The sequence below is a fragment of the Trichomycterus rosablanca genome, chromosome 11 (genome assembly GCF_030014385.1).
Source record: "Trichomycterus rosablanca isolate fTriRos1 chromosome 11, fTriRos1.hap1, whole genome shotgun sequence".
Classification (NCBI taxonomy): Eukaryota; Metazoa; Chordata; class Actinopteri; order Siluriformes; family Trichomycteridae; genus Trichomycterus; species Trichomycterus rosablanca.
In genome coordinates, this window is record NC_085998.1 from 3771043 (window position 1) to 3789348 (window position 18306).

Here is an 18306-nt window from a genome sequence, read left to right on the forward strand (position 1 = left end):
TCGGATGCTTTTAGCGCTCAAAGTCTGACAGGGAAAATCTTTATAGGACGAGAAGACGTTTTACATTTCCAACATTTAGTGAAAGGCCTTGCTCAGGGGCCCAACAGTGGCACCCTGGTGGTGGTGGTGGGGCTTGAACCGGCAACCTTCTGATTACTAGTTGAGTGCCTTAACGGCTAAACTATGAGACAGACAGCAAAAATAAGATCAGCGTACAGCAGTTGTAGCCTAGCGGTTAAGGTACTGGACTAGTAATCGAAAGGTCGCTGGTTCAAGCCCCACCACTGCCAGGTTGCCACTGTCGGGCCCTTGAGCAAGGCCCTTAATTCTCAATTGCTTAGATAATATACTGTCACAGAACAGTTGGAAAAAAGCGTCTGCTAAATGCCAAAAATGTAAACGTAGCCCTTACAAAAAAAGTAGATTATTTTAGCTTGTTTGGAAGCTGGAAGCTGGGGTTGGAACCAAGAGGGTTGAGGTTCCAACAGTGGCTGCACAGGAGAGCTGGGACTCTAACCCACAACCTTCTGATTGTCATCCCAAAGCTCTAGCCACTATGCTTCCACTGCTCCAAAACACGACTATAAACAGGAAGGTTGAGGGTTCCTGGCTAACCACTGCCAAGCTGCCAGTTGTAGCCTAGTGGTTAAGGTACTGGACTAGTAATCGAAAGGTCACTGGTTCAAGCCCCACTACTGTCAGGTTGCCACTGTTGGGACCTTGAGCAAGGCCCTTAACCCTCAATTGATTAGACAATATGCTGTCACAGTACTGTAAGTCGCTTTGGATAAAAGCGTCCACCAAATGTCAAAAATGTAATGGTAAATATAATATAGTACGAGCTGCTACTGGTCTCTTTTCGTAATTCAAATTCATTTTGTTTAGTTTCTTTTGTTTATTTCACCAACGTTTTAACCTGGTTAGAGTCACGGTAGGTCTGACCTAAGGAGAACATGCCAGCTTCACACTGAAAGGTGGAGCTATTAGTCTTTGTCGTGGAAAAATAATGTGGGATGATAGATGAAAACAAGGATTACTGTTGACTGGATTGGAGAATTTATTGGCACGATCGTGGGTGGGTTCTTACAGCGGTGGAATAGCTGAAGAACAAGGAACAGATACAGTAGACCCTTGAGTTACGAATTGTTTACCATACGAACATTTTGAGTTATGAACGGTCTTTTTCAACTTAACGTACAAACAAATTTCGGATTACGAACAAAATTCGCGAAACATGTGACGTCACGAACAAGTTGACTCTGACCGTCTCTCTCTCTCTCTCTCTCTCTCTATATATATATATATATACTGTATATATAGTATATTTTATACTTTACAAAATATAAAGAAAACACCGAAAAAAAACACTGTCCGCTGTGCAAAGAAAGTGCAGCATTAAGAAAATGAATCTATTACTATTTGTTGTTGTATAATTACTCCTGCCAGTAGGTGTCACTGTGTATCAGACAGAGGGGACAGTGAGTGAGAGAGAAGAAGGAATTCTGCTCAGTAAAGTATTCTTTCTTTCATGTAATTACACCTACAAAATACAACACTACTAAAATAAAGAAGGAAATAATAGAGAAATATGAGAGTTATTGTTGTTTCTGGTTGATACATTTTATAAAAAAAGAAGGAAATGTATTATGGTGTATGGTGCAGCACACGTACTGTACTGAAATGTGATGTGTGTTTATGTACAGTACTACTGTGTATTGTTGTTTATTATTGTTTATTACAGGAATGTCTATTCTATAATTTAAGGGAAAATATACTTGTATTTATAACAAAAAATTGCATTTAAGACAGGAAAATTAGGTGGGGGGGGGGGTTGTACGACGGCGTATTAGGGCCACTGTAAAAAATATTTTTAAGTTTTGATTTCGAGATTAAAGTCGAAATATTATGGCCAAAGAGTGTGCAGCCTTCGTAGGCTTGTCAGTTCAGAGAAGCACGGGTCTCTGGATTGGCATGCAAGCACCGAGGGCAGCTTATAATGAGTGTTACTGTGGTTATCCAGTAACCCGCGATAATTTTTGGGTGGCTGTTTGTATTGTACACTTCCATTCACATGACATGAAGACTATACATGTCAATGCAACCATTTATAGCGATGCCATATGGCTTTAATTTATCGTACGAGTCCATAAGGCTCAGCTGAAGTACTGCTGCCGAGGCAGATAATGAGCGCACCGGTGGCAAACGTTCTTCTTAATAAACACAGTTTATTGCAAAGCCGCTTCAGCGTCCTTACACTAATAACAAACTGGTGCTGATATGCAGGAGATCCAGGATTTCTTTACTTGTGAAACTGATATGAAAGTATAACAAATAATGAACATCCCTCATTTTAACACAAAGAGGTTGCTTTGGCCGTAATATTTCGACTTTAATCTCGTAATTATTTTGACTTTAATCTCGTAATTATTTGGACTTTATTCTCATAATGTTTCGACTTTATTCTCATAATATTCTGACTTTAATCTCGAAATCGAAACTTACATGACTTGATTCTCAAAATCAAAACTTAAAAAAAAAAATTATTTAAAGTGGCCCTAATATGCCGTCGTAGGTTTGGGAGGTCTGGCACGGATTAATTCTATTTACATTATTTCTTATGGGAAAAATAGGTTTAACTAATGAACATTTTGACTTAAGAACAGCCCTTCGGAACCAATTAAATTCGTAAGTCAAGGGTCTACTGTACTGTGGTCCTCCCTTTATACTGCTCTAGTCTCATCACATTGGCTGTTGGACTTGGGAACCTCCATTCTGTGCTAACTGTTGTTTCTTATCTGCTTACAACAGCTCAACGACAGGCATGTTGCTTATCTCTGTACTTTAGACTCCCAGTCACCTCTCAGAAGAGTGGCTGTTGTTCTAGCTAAAAGGATCACATACATGTCACTCTATTTCCAAAATAGGACGTCCAACAGCTCATGGTCAGGTGTCCAAATACTTTTGGACATATAGTGTATGTTTAAAAAATGTACAATAAACCCAAAGTCTTAAAAAAGGTTCATCATGTCTTTCAGTCAGTTAAATACAAACAGAACAGTTGTAGAAAGCATCAGGGGGGTGTAAACTTCTGACAGGTACTGTATGGAATTAAGCAGGACCTCTCCGAAATTAAAACGTTCTCTCTCCGCCCCCCTCGTGTTACTCACAGTCGCATTTCCTTCCTCTTTTATCCCCACAGAGCACGACAAGCATCGGCTGTGCAAGAGCACGGAGTACATGAACCTGCACTTCAAAGTCAAATGGTTCTACAACGAGTACGTGAGGGACCTGCCGGCCTTCAAGGGGACGCCGCCCGAATACTCTCTGTACGTATTTACACCGCAGACCACGCCCTCTGCTTCACACCTTCACTCGCTTCTGTAGATCCTCATATCTCAGGTGGCACAGCTGCCATGCTTCGTCTCTGTCATAGTCCAAAACGGACCGCAAATCCAGGATTTAGTACTCAAGGTAAAGCAGCTACTGAATGAGCATTTAATCCGCTTAAGAACATAAAAAATATTAGAGATTAAAGAGAAACACTAACACACGCCTTTATTTAAAGCAGGATTAATTACTGTAATGGTTTCCCAACTACAAATCTATATACACCTATCAGCCATAACATTAAAACCACCTCCTTCTTTTTACACTCACTGTCCATTTTATCAGCTCCACTTACCATATAGAAGCACTTTGTAGTTCTACAATTACTGACTGTAGTCCATCTGTTTCTATACATGCTTTGTCAGGGCCCCCACAGGACCACCACAGAGCCGGTATTATTTAGGTGGTGGATGATTCTCAGCACTGCAGAGTGACACTGACATGGTGGTGGTGTGTTAGTGTGTGTTGTGCTGGTATGAGTGGATCAGACACAGCAGCGCTGCTGGAGTTCTTAAATACCGTGTCCACTCACTGTCCACTCTATTAGACACTCCTACCTAGTCGGTCCACCTTGTAGATGTAAAGTCAGAGACAATCTTTCATCTATTGCTGCTGTTTGAGTTGGTCATCTTCTAGACCTTCATCAGTGGTCACAGGACACTGCCTACAGGGCGCTGTTGGCTGGATATTTTTGGTTGGTGGACTATTCTCAGTCCAGCAGTGACAGTGAGGTACCAGCAGTACCAGCACAACACACACTAACACACCACCACCATGTCAGTGTCAATGCAGTGCTGAGAATGATCCACCATCTAAATAATACCTGCTCTGTGGTGGTCCTGTGGGGGTCCTGACCATTGAAGAACAGCATGAAAGGAGCTAACAAAGTATGCAGAGAAACAGATGGACTACAGTCAGTAATTGTAGAACTACAAAGTGCTTCTATATGGTAAGTGGAGCTGATAAAATGGACAGTGAGTGTAGAAACAATGAGGTGGTTATAATGTTATGGCTGATCGGTGTATATATATATATATATATATATAAGCACTTTGTAGGATATATATATACAGTATATATAAAATAGTGGCGGGCTTGTCGTTATAGAAAGGCAGAAAGGCAGAAAGGCAGGAAAAGTTCATCTCTTCTTACTTAATCCCATTTCAACCCTTATTAATGTTTCAGCCATGGGGGCACTGTATTGTGGGATACCGCATTCCCTCGGGCTAAAACATTAATAATGGTTAAAATGGGATTAATGGTTGAGCTGTGTTCAGATTGATGTAACGCAAAGCGCATTTTGTGTTCGAGTTATGTTGATGTGTTGAAGTCATTTGTCATTAAGTGTGTTGTGTGTTGTGACCATGTTCTGTTTGCTTGTTGAAGCATAGTGGGAGGGATCTTATATATATATATATATATATATATATATATACTCCTGACTGCTATGTTGGTTGAATGAATTTGGGATCTCACTAGGAGCAAAAGAAGAGAAGGGATGTTGTAGCCTAGTGGTTAAGGTACTGGACTAGTAATCAGATGGTTACTGGTTCTAGCCCCACCCACCACTGCCAGGTTGCTGCTGTTGGGCCCTTGAGCAAGGCCCTTAAACCTCAATTGCTTAGACTGTATACTGTCACAGTACTGTAAGTCGCTTTGAATAAAAGCATCTCCTAAATGCTAAAAATGTAAATGTAAGAGAGCACAGCACCCCTGTTCTTAAATCCTTACACTGGTTTCCAGTATGGTACAGAATAGACTTTAGTGTACTGTTCTCTTAATGATGTAGAACCAGTATGTTTATCCGATATGCTACAGAGATATGAGCCAAGGAGGAATCTCTGATCCACTAGAAACTAGACTGCTTTTAAATGGAACCAGTCAGAGCCCAGACTTTACTTTTAAATCCAGACTTTGAGCAGGCTTACAGCTCAGTATAAAACACTGCTACAGGCAGTGGTGGTGGGAACCCTACAGCGGTGGTCTGAGGAGTGTCAAACCACCAACTGGCAACTGGTTGATGGGCATCCACGACTCATTGATACCAGATTCATGGACTGGGCTGCGACTATGCAGCCTCTTACACAGACGTGTTCAAAGTGTCCAGTCGCAGTCCACCGCTGAAGGTGCTACAGTGGGCATGCAGGTATCTGACCTGGACCAGATCATGTGGACATACATGGACCAAACACAGACTGCTTGTAATGAGCTCCTTCAGAGGTCTTGTGGAGTCCATGATGGGCCTGAGCTTTTTCGACAGCACGTGAGGCGGGTGGTTCTAATGTTTTGGCCCACTGGAATACACCCTAGACAGGGTGCAAATTCTACTTATTCACACAGAAAACACACACCTAGGGGCAGGTTAGAGCAGCCAATCCACCTTCTGCATAAATTTAAAATTAGAGTTAGAAGAGCATCATGGACACAATTAAAGAAAAAACCCTAAAATTCTAAGAAAGTGACCAGATAGGAGGATTAAACAAGATCCAAAAGCCATTCAGCACAAACGTTCATCAGCTCAGTGCATCAGCTGTGCCACGGTGCCAGTCTGGTCTAATTTTACATGATTGAATTGGTTATCAGGAAGAACCGCGCGGGCGCTAAAGACGTTCAGACGCTTTCAATAGACTCGTTAACGGATGATTCCTGGAAATAAAACGATTCCTTTATGAATCAGATATCACATCGTTTCTCCTTCCCTCACGTCCACCGCTCGTCCGTCACCTATCATCCGTCCGGGTTTTATTCCCGGTTTCACGCTGCCCTTTCCTCCGGCTCTCGGCGTTAAGGCGGCGTCTAATCCATTAGCGTGAGTTAGCGGTGTGACAGGGCAGGCTGACGGCGGCAGACGAGTCTCAGACCACGACGAAGCCGCTGTCAGTCACAGCGCTCGGCTTCAGATGGATTGATTTTCCTCCTGAGCACCGACAGCTGAGACGGGCGGCTCTCCTCCGTTCTATTTATGAACGTCGCTCTGATAGAGGAGCCGAGCGGGAATAAAACAATACCTGATCCTCGCCACCGACCGGCGGGTCAAACGGTGCCAATTTCCCAGGGTGTCAATCTTCCTTATGCAGATTTTGAATCGCACTGTGATGCATGGTGCATTTTTATGCATTTTTCACCCAATCTGGCAGTATTGACCGCTTCTTTTCACCTGCACCAGGTTCATATAGAGATCCGTATCGTGCATGGAGAGTCATGCATCAATCCCCATTACCCCTTGCTTTATTATCATTATGCAGGCGGCATCAATCAACCAGCAGAGGTCAGAACTGCAGCAGTTATGAGCCAATCGTCGTCCTTATAGAGCTGAGATCCGAACCTGCTGGTGTCACTCACTCACTCACTTTCTTAACCGCTTATCCAATTTGGGTCGCTCGGGGTGCTGGAGCCTATCCCAGCTTTTCAGTGGGCGCAAGGCACACAGTAACACCCTGGACGGGGCGCCAGTCCATCGCAGGGCAGACACACACACACACACACACATTCACCTATAGGGCAATTCAGTGTCTCCAATGAACCTGACTGTGGGAGGAAACCGGAGCTCCCGGAGGAAACCCACGCAGACACGGGGAGAACATGCAAACTCCGCACAGAAAGGACCCGTCCCAACCCGCCTGGGGATCGAACCCAGGACCTTCTTGCTGTGTGGCGACAGTGCTACCCACCGTGCCGCCCCCGATATCCTACACATATCACTTAATTTGGATTAGTAAGGTCCAGTCCCGGTCTAGCATGAGTTTGGAATGGAGGAGTTCCAGTGGCCTGTGCAGAGCCCTGACCCCAACCTAACCAAACACTTTAGGGATGAACTTGAAAGATAAATGTGCCAGTCCTACTCAGCCGACGTCAGTTCCTGACCTCACATATGCTCTCCTGAATCAAATGGGCACAAACTCCAAATTCTTGAGTGGAGTGGAGGCTGTTAAAGCTGCAATGAAGGGGGGGGCACGTTGATATTACATTTACATTTACATTTTCTGCATTTAGCAGACGCCTTTATTCAAAGCGACTTACATTACAGTTACAGTATACAGTCTGAGCAATTGAGGGTTAAGGGCCTTGCTCAAGGGCCCAACAGCAGCAACCTGGCAGTGGTGGGGCTTGAACCAGCGACCCTCTGATCACTGGTCCAGTACCTTAGCTACATCTGGTGGTTGTAGCTATTAGTCTTCAGTCTAGATCTTTGAGAGTGGTTGGAGAAGTCATACGTCATACTACTTTGTGGTATGACTGTGGGAATTTGTGCCCATTCATTCAAAATAGCAGACGTATGACTGGGAACTGATGCCGATGTTCCAGTTCATCCCAGAGCTGTTAAGTGGGTGTGAGGTCAGGGTTGCATCATGACATAACAGTAGTAGCCTAGTGGGTAGAGCTTTGGGCTATCAACTGAAAAGGCTGAGAGTTCGAATTCCAGCTATGCCATACACCCACTGTTGTGCCCTTTAGCAAGGCCCTTAACCCTCTCTGCTTCAGGGGCACCGTACGATGGCTGACCCTGCGCTTCGTCCATGTAGTGTATGTGGGCACCTGATCATGAGCTCTTCACAATATGTCTCACAATATGTCTGTGGGAATTTGTCTCCATTTAGCCAAAGATGGGGGGGGGGGGGGGGGGGGGGGCTGTATTTAGGCGTCGCCACAGCAGATCAATACCACACTTGGCACAGTTGTATCCGGGCTTGGAACCTGCACTGAGAGCGCACTGACAAGTGCTCCTCACAATAGCTAGGCCGTTTCACCCAAATCACGTCCAACCGGCCAATAGCACAGCTGAGATTCAAACCCCGAATCCCCAGATCTCAGCTCGCACTCGTCCAGCTTCATGATCTCTATAGTAAACGAACCCTCCGGCTCTACTGGGTTTATTTATTACTCCACCTCTATAGGGTTAAATTTCCCAGCATGCTTTTTAACCCCCTGATGGACAGCACTGCTGTCACGCCCCCCCCTCCTCCCATGAGCTTTGTTGTTCTGACAGGGACCTTTCTACACCTGATTTATGGACGGGTCCACGGCCGGGGTCCCTTAATGAGAAACAACCTGCTGTCATCATCCATAAACTCAGCGCTCATGTTTCTGGATTTATAGGGTCATTATTTAAGCTGGACTGCTTGTTCTGTCCGGGGAACAACGCAACACACGACACGAGCCTCAGGGTGGAGTACTGCGGGACGTCAGTGGGACGTACGTGGCGCTTTTTGAACCTGCAGGACGCTCTTCCAAAACCCTGGCTGAAAACATCAGTATGGTTTGGAATCAATGAACCTGTGACACAAGTTGGGCGAGTTGTATCCTAAAGGTTAGGGTACTGGACTAGTAATCAAAAGGTCGCTGGTTCAAGCCCCTGTTGTGCCCGTGAGCAGGGCCCCTAACCCTCAGTATACTGTCAGAGTAATGTAAGTCGTTTTGGATAAAAGCGTCTCCTAAATGCTGAAAATGTAAATGTAATGTAAATGAGTTGGTGGTTTGGGCGATGGGGGGTGATGGGGGGCGAGTGGGTGGTGGGTGCGGGGTTCTAGCATCACCATAGTAACGTTGTTTACCCGCCTTGCCACCATTTACAACAAAAAGCAAAAGAACGGCAGCAAATACGACAGTAATGAAGAAACAAACGCATTACTTGTAGCGTAGTGGTTAAGGTACTGGACTTGTAATCAAAAGGTCGCTGGTTCAAGCCCCACCACTGCCAGGTTGCCACTGTTGGGCCCTTGAGCAAGGCCCTTAACCCTCATTTGCTTATTGTCAGAGTAATGTAAGTCGTTTTGGATAAAAGCGTCTGCTAAATGCTGAAAATGTAACGCTCTTCCAGCGGGGCTCCATCACGCCGGTGTGGATCAGTGGTGGCGGCGGTAAATCCTGCAGGGGTTCTCGGTGTGAAACGCTCTGAATCTGTTTCTCGGCAGGTGGTTCGAGCCCTTCGTCATTCAGTGGCTGGATGAGAACGAAGCCGTCGCCATGGATTTCCTCAACGGCGCCCTGGAGAGGGATAAAAAGGACGGGGTAAGTCCTCCGGTGCATGGTTCTTTTTATTCAAAGCAGATAAATGTGAATTATTTTAATGTGTCAAAAATAAACATACAGTCTGTTTTACTGCTGCTTTATCCTGGTCAGGGTCACAGTGGGTCAGGTTTATCTGACGAAACACAGGAAATACCCCGGACAGGTCACCAGTCCATCACAGGCCACCCACACTGGTTGTACTCTCACTTATAGCATTTCTAGTATCTCCAGTTAACCTGACCCGGAGGAAACCCACACAGATACAAGAGCACAAGGAGAACATGCAAAATCCACACTGAAAGGACCTGGTCAGGGTCACGGTGGGTCAGATTCATTGGGCAAAAAACAAGAAACACCCCGAACAGGTCACCAGTCCATCGCAGGACACCCACACTGGTTGTACTCTCACTTTTAGCGATTGCTAGTAACTTCAATTAACCTGAACCGGAGGAAACCCACATGGACACAGGGGCACACAAGGAGAACATGCAAAATCCACACAGAAAGGACCTGGTCAGGGTCACAGTGGGTCAGATTCATCTGACGAAACACAGGAAACACCCCGGACAGGTCACCAGTCCATCGCAGGCCACCCACACTGGTTGTACTCTCACTTATAGCAATTTCTAGTATCTCCAGTTAACCTGACCTGGAGGAAACTCACACAGACACAGGGAGAACATGCAAAATTCACACAGAAGAAAACCTGGCTGTCCCAGCACTCGATTCCCAGCACTGGAGTTTGCATGTTGTCCCCGTGTCTGTGTGGGTTTCCTCTGGGCGCTCCGGTTTCCTCCCACAGTCCAAAGACATGCAAGTGATGTGAATTGGAGATACAGAATTAACCCAGGTATAAGTGAGTGTGTTTTTTGATGGACTGATGACCCATCCAGGGTGATTCCTAACCTTCCACCCAGGAAATTGCACCCACCGCGACCCTGACCAGGATAAAGACAACGAAGGAATGAGCAGCAATATTCCGAGATTGAAACCCATTAAGGTAGAGAATTGAATGATCAGGTTACGTAATGGATGATTGTTTCCGGGATTTTCTTCCTCCTCCGGCGTGGAAATTAGAATTAACAGTCAGACGAGCAGCCGGCGAAGCGAAACCCGCGGGACTGATGAGGATTGATGAAGTAACAGCGCTGACATGGTTCAGCGGAGGATGAGGGCGGGTCATAAATATGCATGAGGCGCTAGAACACAAAACCTCCCGTCCTGACGGCCCTGATCACGTTCCTGTGTTTATCGCTTCGGTGTGCGAGTAATATTGGTGCCTAATATCGGCTGTGCTGTAAACGCTGAGCGTCCGTCCCAGTGTAGAAACCGATACTTACAGCAATATATAAATAAAATGAAAACAATTTTCTACATATAGTTCATAATTTTGTTCACCGAGCATGTAGCAGAATGTGTACCGTACCCACCACAACCCTGACCAGGATAAAGCTGCTAGTAAAAATGAATAAATAAATAAATAAATAATGTACACCAATCAGCCATAACATTAAAACCACCTCCTTGTTTCTACACTCACTGTCCATTTTATCAGCTCCACTTACCATATAGAAGCACTTTGTAGTTCTACAATTACTGACTGTAGTCCATCTGTTTCTCTACATGCTTTGTTACCCCCATTCACCCTGTTCTTCAATGGTCAGGACCCCCACAGGACCACCACATAGCAGGTATTATTTAGGTGGTGGATCATTCTCAGCACTGCAGTGACACTGACATGGTGGTGGTGTGTTAGTGTGTGTTGTGCTGGTATGAGTGGATCAGACACAGCAGCGCTGCTGGAGTTTTTAAATACCGTGTCCACTCACTGTCCACTCTATAAGACACTCCTACCTAGTCGGTCCACCTTGTAAATGTAAAGTCAGAGACGATCGCTCATCTATTGCTGCTGTTTGAGTCGGTCATCTTCTAGACCTTCATCAGTGGTCACAGGACGCTGCCCACGGGGCGCTGTTGGCTGGATATTTTTGGTTGGTGGACTATTCTCAGTCCAGCAGTGACAGTGAGGTGTTTAAAAACTCCAGCAGCGCTTCTGTGTCTGATCCACTCATACCAGCACAACACACACTAACACACCACCACCATGTCAGTGTCACTGCAGTGCTGAGAATGATCCACCACCTAAATAATACCTGCTCTGTGGTGGTCCTGACCATTGAAGAACAAGGTGAAAGCAGGTTAAAAATGTATGCAGAGAAACAGATGGACTACAGTCAGTAATTGTACAACTACAAAGTGCTTCTATATGGTAAGTGGAGCTGATAAAATGGCCAGTGAGTGTAGAAACAAGCGGGTGGTTTTAATGTTATGGCTGATCGGTGTATTTTCATTAATGAAGTAATTCTTCAGAAAGAAACACATAACGATGCCTACTACATGGCGAAAGTATTTGGACACCCGACCATGAGCTTGTTGGACGACCTCTCACAAGACTTTGAAGTACGTCGGTGGGAATGTCGGTGTACCAAAAACACTTAAACTGTCCCTGACGCCCCAATTTACAAATAAACTACACTAATGCACCTTTAAACACATTAAACGTCATTATTTCTGATTGAAAAGAACTCCATTGGTTGCTCCGCATTGACTCATCCACCATGTTTGTCGTTTTCTGTGAGAAGAGTTGTGCCGCACTGAATTCTGGGATTGTCTTCAGCGCTGAGGAGGCGTCGGACGCTCCCTCGTCATTCAGTCAGATTATCACTGAGAATTAAGGCGCCTCAGTAGGAGCATTTTAAGGAATCAAAAAATGTAGACACGCCCTCTTCTCGGGAGGGTAGGACGATGTATAATGCGTCTGTGTAGAGAGAAAAGGTCAAGGGGCTGAATACTTAATGCGCTGAATCTACTGTATGATTCTATTCTTACATTATTAATGCGTCTAAACGTCTCGTGTCGCTGTACTCAGTCCCAAACCGCATGTCGCTAACAGCTGGTACATGTACGAATGCTAATCAGAGCTCTTCATTCATACGCTGACGTTCCTCCGTGTGTGTGTGTGTGTGTGTGTGTGTGTGTTCTGTCTCCGCAGTTCCAGCAGACGTCCGAGCACGCACTGTTCTCCTGCTCGGTGGTGGACGTCTTCACCCAGCTCAACCAGAGCTTCGAGATCATCAAGAAACTGGAGTGTCCGAACCCCCAGGCCCTCGCTCACTTCATGTGCAGGTTCGCTAAGGTGAGCAATCTAGCCTGCGCTGGAGAGAACAGGTTTCTGGAATTAAGGAAGCGGGCGGGTGAAGCGAAAGGTCTGATTCCACCGGCGTTGAGAACAGGGATCTCATTTTCTCTGTCTGGGTTTCATTTCTGTTGGTGCTGGCGTGGAACAGTGGTGGGTAGATTAAATCTGAAATGCAGGTTTGGGTGGCGGGATCGTATTAGAAGATGAAACATGGGTGAGATTGTGGTGGCACAGAGTCGGGAAGAAAGTATTCTGTACACTCCTCGATCAGAATAGAACACGTCCGTGTTTACACCTCGATCAGAATAGAACACGTCCATGTTTACACCTCGATCAGAATAGAACACGTCCATGTTTACTCCTCGATCAGAATAGAACACGTCCATGTTTACTCCTCGATCAGAATAGAACACGTCCATGTTTACTCCTCGATCAGAATAGAACATGTCCATGTTTACACCTCCATCAGAATAGAACACGCCCATGTTTACTCCTCGATCAGAATAGAACACGCCCATGTTTACACCTCCATCAGAATAGAACACGTCCATGTTTACTCCTCGATCAGAATAGAACACGTCCATGTTTACACCTCAATCAGAATAGAACACGTCCATGTTTACACCTCCATCAGAATAGAACACGTCCATGTTTACACCTCCATCAGAATAGAACACGTCCATGTTTACACCTCCATCAGGATAGAACACGTCCATGTTTACACCTCCATCAGAATAGAACACGTCCATGTTTACACCTCCATCAGAATAGAACACGTCCATGTTTACACCTCCATCAGGATAGAACACGTCCATGTTTACACCTCCATCAGGATAGAACACGTCCATGTTTACACCTCCATCAGGATAGAACACGTCCATGTTTACACCTCCATCAGGATAGAACACGTCCATGTTTACACCTCCATCAGGATAGAACACGTCCATGTTTACACCTCCATCAGAATAGAACACGTCCATGTTTACACCTCCATCAGAATAGAACACGTCCATGTTTACACCTCCATCAGGATAGAACACGTCCAGTCAGTAATGGAGACGGTCGATCTCAGTAAATGATGCCTGAATACTGAATGGAAATTAATTAAAAAGGTCAAACCATTTCTCACTGACATCACACACACACACACACACACACTTAAACACACACACACACACTTGCACACACACACACACACACACACACTTAAACACACACACACACACACACACACTTGCACACACACACACACACACACACTTAAACACACACACACACTTGCACACACACACACACACACACACACTTAAACACACACACACACACACTTGCACACACACACACACACACACTTAAACACACACACACACTTGCACACACACACACACACACACATACATACACACACACACACTTGCACACACACACACACACACACACACACACAGTAATATTTCAGGTGGGGTACTAACCCTCGGGAGGAGCTGTTGGGGGACCAGCACCGTATTTTAGCTCTGTGTGTTTCGGTTCTGTAATTAAGAGATTACGGATCGAGAGACGATGGGCGAGAGACCATTTAAAGTAATGGGAGAGAGAGAGAGAGAGAGAGAGAGAGAGAGAGTAGGTGACGTGCTACAGGTGTTTTGGCTAAGCTAAAGATTAATAAGAGAGAGATTTATAACCCTGTTTACTTTAGAGACGCGGTACTTTAATAGTTGTGGATAAATTTCATGCTTCTTCTTTCAGCCTTTCAGTTCTTATAGTTCTTAGTTTCCTTCACGTCAGAGGGTGCGTCTGTCTCTCCTCAGAGTTTTCCCTACTGCTCTGTATTAAACGTGACAGCCATCAGCGATACAACGATCAGCCATAACATTAAAACCACCTCCTTGTTTCTACACGCACTGTCCATTTTATCAGCTCCACTTACCATATAGAAGCACTTTGTAGTTCTACAATTACTGACTGTAGTCCATCTGTTTCTCTACATGCTTTGTTAGCCCCCTTTCATGCTGTTCTTCAATGGTCAGGACCCCCACAGAGCAGGTATTATTTAGGTGGTGGATGATTCTCAGCACTGCAGTGACACTGACATGGTGGTGGTGTGTTAGTGTGTGTTGTGCTGGTATGAGTGGATCAGACACAGCAGCACTGCTGGAGTTTTTAAACACAGTGTCCACTTACTGTCCACTCTATTAGACACTCCTACCTAGTTGGTCCACTTTGTAGATGTAAAGTCAGAGACGATCGCTCATCTATTGCTGCTGTTTGAGTCGGTCATCTTCTAGACCTTCATCAGTGGTCACAGGACGCTGCCCACGGGGCGCTGTTGGCTGGATATACATTTGGTTGGTGGACTATTCTCAGTCTAGCAGGAACAGTGAGTGGACACGGTGTTTAAAAACTCCAGCAGTGCTGCTGTATCTGATCCACTCATACCAGCACAAAACACACTAACACACCACCACCATGTCAGTGTCACTGCAGTGCTGAGAATGATCCACCACCTAAATAATACCTGCTCTGTGGTGGTCCTGTGGGGGTCCTGACCATTGAAGAACAGCATGAAAGGAGGGTAACAAAGTATGTAGAGAAACAGATGGACTACAGTCAGTAATTGTACAACTACAAAGTGCTTCTATATGGTAAGTGGAGCTGATAAAATGGACAGTGAGTGTAGAAATAAGGAGGTGGTTTTAATGTCATGTTTAATATCAGTTTAATAAACGTGTTGTGTATGTTGTTGTGCTTTTGTGGCAGCAGTGCCTTAGTGATTCAGGAGGGGGGTCCTGTTGAATTGAATTGTTAATCTTACATGATGGTAGCTTAGTGGTTAAGGTACTGGACTAGTAATCAGAAGATTCACCACGTTGGTAATGTTGGACCCCTGAGCAAGGACCTTAATGTTCAGAATGCTTGTATTTGTGTGTGTGATTTTTTTTGTGATTATATTATAACGTTTCTGTCACAGACCATCAACAAAGTTCTCCTGCAGTACGCCGCCATCATCTCCAAAGACTTCAGCAACCATCTGAGCAAAGACAAATTGGTGAGTACTTGCTTATCCGCTTATCCAATTAGGGTCGGGGGGATTAGGGTCTGCTGGAGCCTTGTCAATGGGCGCAAGGCACACAGTAACACCCTGGATGGGGCGCCAGTCCATCGCAGGGCACACACACACACCTATAGGGCAATTCAGTGTCTCCAATTAAGCTGACCGCACATTTTTGGACTGTGGGAGGAAACCAGAGCCGCAGATACGGGAAGAACATGCACACAGACTCCACACAGAAAGGACCCGGACCGCCCCGCCTGGGGATCGAACCCAGGACCTTCTTGCTGAGAGGCGACAGTGCCACCCACCGAGCCACCGTGACTACACAATATGAACCTAAAAAATTTTATTAAGAGAAGCGTCCACATACTTTCGGCCATAAAGAGCACAAGTAAAGGCTAATGTAAAGAAGTATAGGATTGATTATAGCCTGCAAAGTGTTTATTATTAAATAAACTGTATGGCCAAAAGTATTTGGACACCTGACTGTGAGCTTGTTGGACAAACGGTATTAAAATACAGCGACATTTATGTGATCTATTCAGCTAGAACAACAAACGCTTGTCTGAGAAGGCTTCTCACAAGACTTTGGTGTAGGTCGGCAGGAATTTGTGCCTGTTCAGGTGGTCAAAAAAGCCTTAATTGATGTTCCAGTTCATTCCAGACCTGTGCAAAACCTTTCCTCAGGAAAGAGCCTTCCCTAAACTGTTGCTGCAAAGTTTAAAGCATATAATTTCCTTTATATAATAAATTTATTACTCCTGTTTGCACCTGCTGTGGCTGAAACACTTGAATTCAATAATTAGAAGGGGTGTCCCAATACTTTTGTCCATGTAGTGTGATAGGAAAGGGACAAAAGCGGTGTCAATGAGACGTCTGATAATCACACGCTCAGAAAGACTGAAAATATAATCAGAGATTCTTCTAATCCTCTTTATCCACAGACTGGAGCTGCTTCCCTCGGGTTCCAGTCCCAGGAGCAAAAACAAACAAATCTGAAAGGTTCTTTGTTCCAGGAGCCACTCAAGCATTTAACAGTCAAAATTAGAAACTCGTTATCATCAGTTTAATAAATGTGTGTGTATGCTGTTGTGCTTGAGTGGCTCCCAACCAGGGGGCCTCAGTGAGCCAAGAGGGACGTTACATTTCATTCAGAAGACGTGATGGGACGGGATAATCAATAGGCTAAATGTATATTGTTTATATATTGTGATGTCATAACTCTGTTGTAAACTACCTATAGTCTACGTTGGGTCTTGGAGATTGGACATTGGTATTTGAATCACCCAGGTCAACCATCCACCGTAATCAGAAAATACTAGGGCTGGCACTGATCCGATACTCGGTATCTGCATCGGTCCGATATTGGCCCAAATCACTGGATCGGATGGAAAAAAAATTCTAATTGGTCCATCGCGTTTGATTGACATCCACATCTTCCAATCGTAGACACCACAAGGCCTGTTTTATAATAATGGTGCATGTAAGTATAAGGGATCTATTAGATGTCAGGCTGATGGAGGTTCCTCGTAGTAAAGACCTGAGGGACTTTGATAAGGGCCAAACTGTTGTGGCCAGACGACTGGTCTAGTAAGGGACAAACCAACAACAGGTTGTTGGGCGGCCAAGACTCACTGATGTCGGAGCACATTGGGACGCCCCTTCTAATTATTAAATTCATGTGGATTCCGTTCTGCTTACAGCACCGAAACAGCTTTGGTCAGAGTCACAAATGATCTATTGATGGCAGCTGACGCCGGCTCACCTTCCCTGCTCATCCTCCTTGATTTATCGCTCTCACGGACACTGCCTTTTCCTGGTTTCAATCCTACCTCAGTGACAGAACCGAGTATTTTTCCCACGGAAATGCAAGGTCCCAGACACATACTGTGACCTGCGGAGTTCCACAGGGGTCAGTTCTGGGCCACATCCTTTTCAATCTTTACATGCTCCCGCATGGTCATGTCATTAGTCACCATGGAATTTCATTTCATTGCTATGCTGATGACATACAACTGCATTTAAAAATCAACACACACTCCTCTTAATCATCATCATTTTCATCAACTGCCTGTCTGGAGGAAATACAGATGTGGATGAAACACAATTTTCTCCAGTTGAATAGCGCCAAAACTGAAGCAATCTTAGTCGGCACGCCGCATCAGATTCAGTCATCTTCCATAAACAGCATTACTTTTTCTGGTCACAATATTCCCATCTCCTCATCAGTCATCAATCTTGGTGTAAGATTTGACTCACATCTCACCTTTGATACCCATATTAAGCACCTCTGCAAGATATCTTTTTATCATCTCAGAAATATTGCCAAACTTCGTCCCACTCTCACTCTATCAGATGCTGAAAAGCTGGTGCAGGCTTTTGTCTCCTCCAGACTGGACTACTGCAATTTACTTCTCGTTGGGATTTCTAGCCAAAGTCTTCAGAGATTACAGAGCATTCAGAACAGCGCCGCTAGGATCCTGATGAGAGCGCAAAAATATGAGCATATCACACCTATTCTCCGTTCTCTTCACTGGCTCCCCGTCTCTGTCAGGATTGAATACAAGGTCTCCCTCCTCACTCACCAGTGTATTTATGGATATGCTCCCACCTATTTGAAAGAACTGCTCACCACACAAACCTCACTCCGATCCCTCCG

At 45.0% G+C, this 18306-nt stretch overlaps 1 protein-coding gene across 1 annotated transcript in view; it reads left to right on the forward strand.

Moving 5' to 3' along the window:
- Positions 1 to 18306, forward strand: part of LOC134323347 (protein unc-13 homolog C-like) — a 211599-nt gene that overhangs the window by 147912 nt on the left and 45381 nt on the right. The window contains exons 20-23 of the mRNA XM_063004851.1: positions 3200 to 3326; positions 9300 to 9396; positions 12449 to 12592; positions 15564 to 15641. Of these exons, the coding sequence (XP_062860921.1) occupies positions 3200 to 3326; positions 9300 to 9396; positions 12449 to 12592; positions 15564 to 15641 (446 nt within the window). The remainder of the gene's footprint in view (positions 1 to 3199; positions 3327 to 9299; positions 9397 to 12448; positions 12593 to 15563; positions 15642 to 18306) is intronic.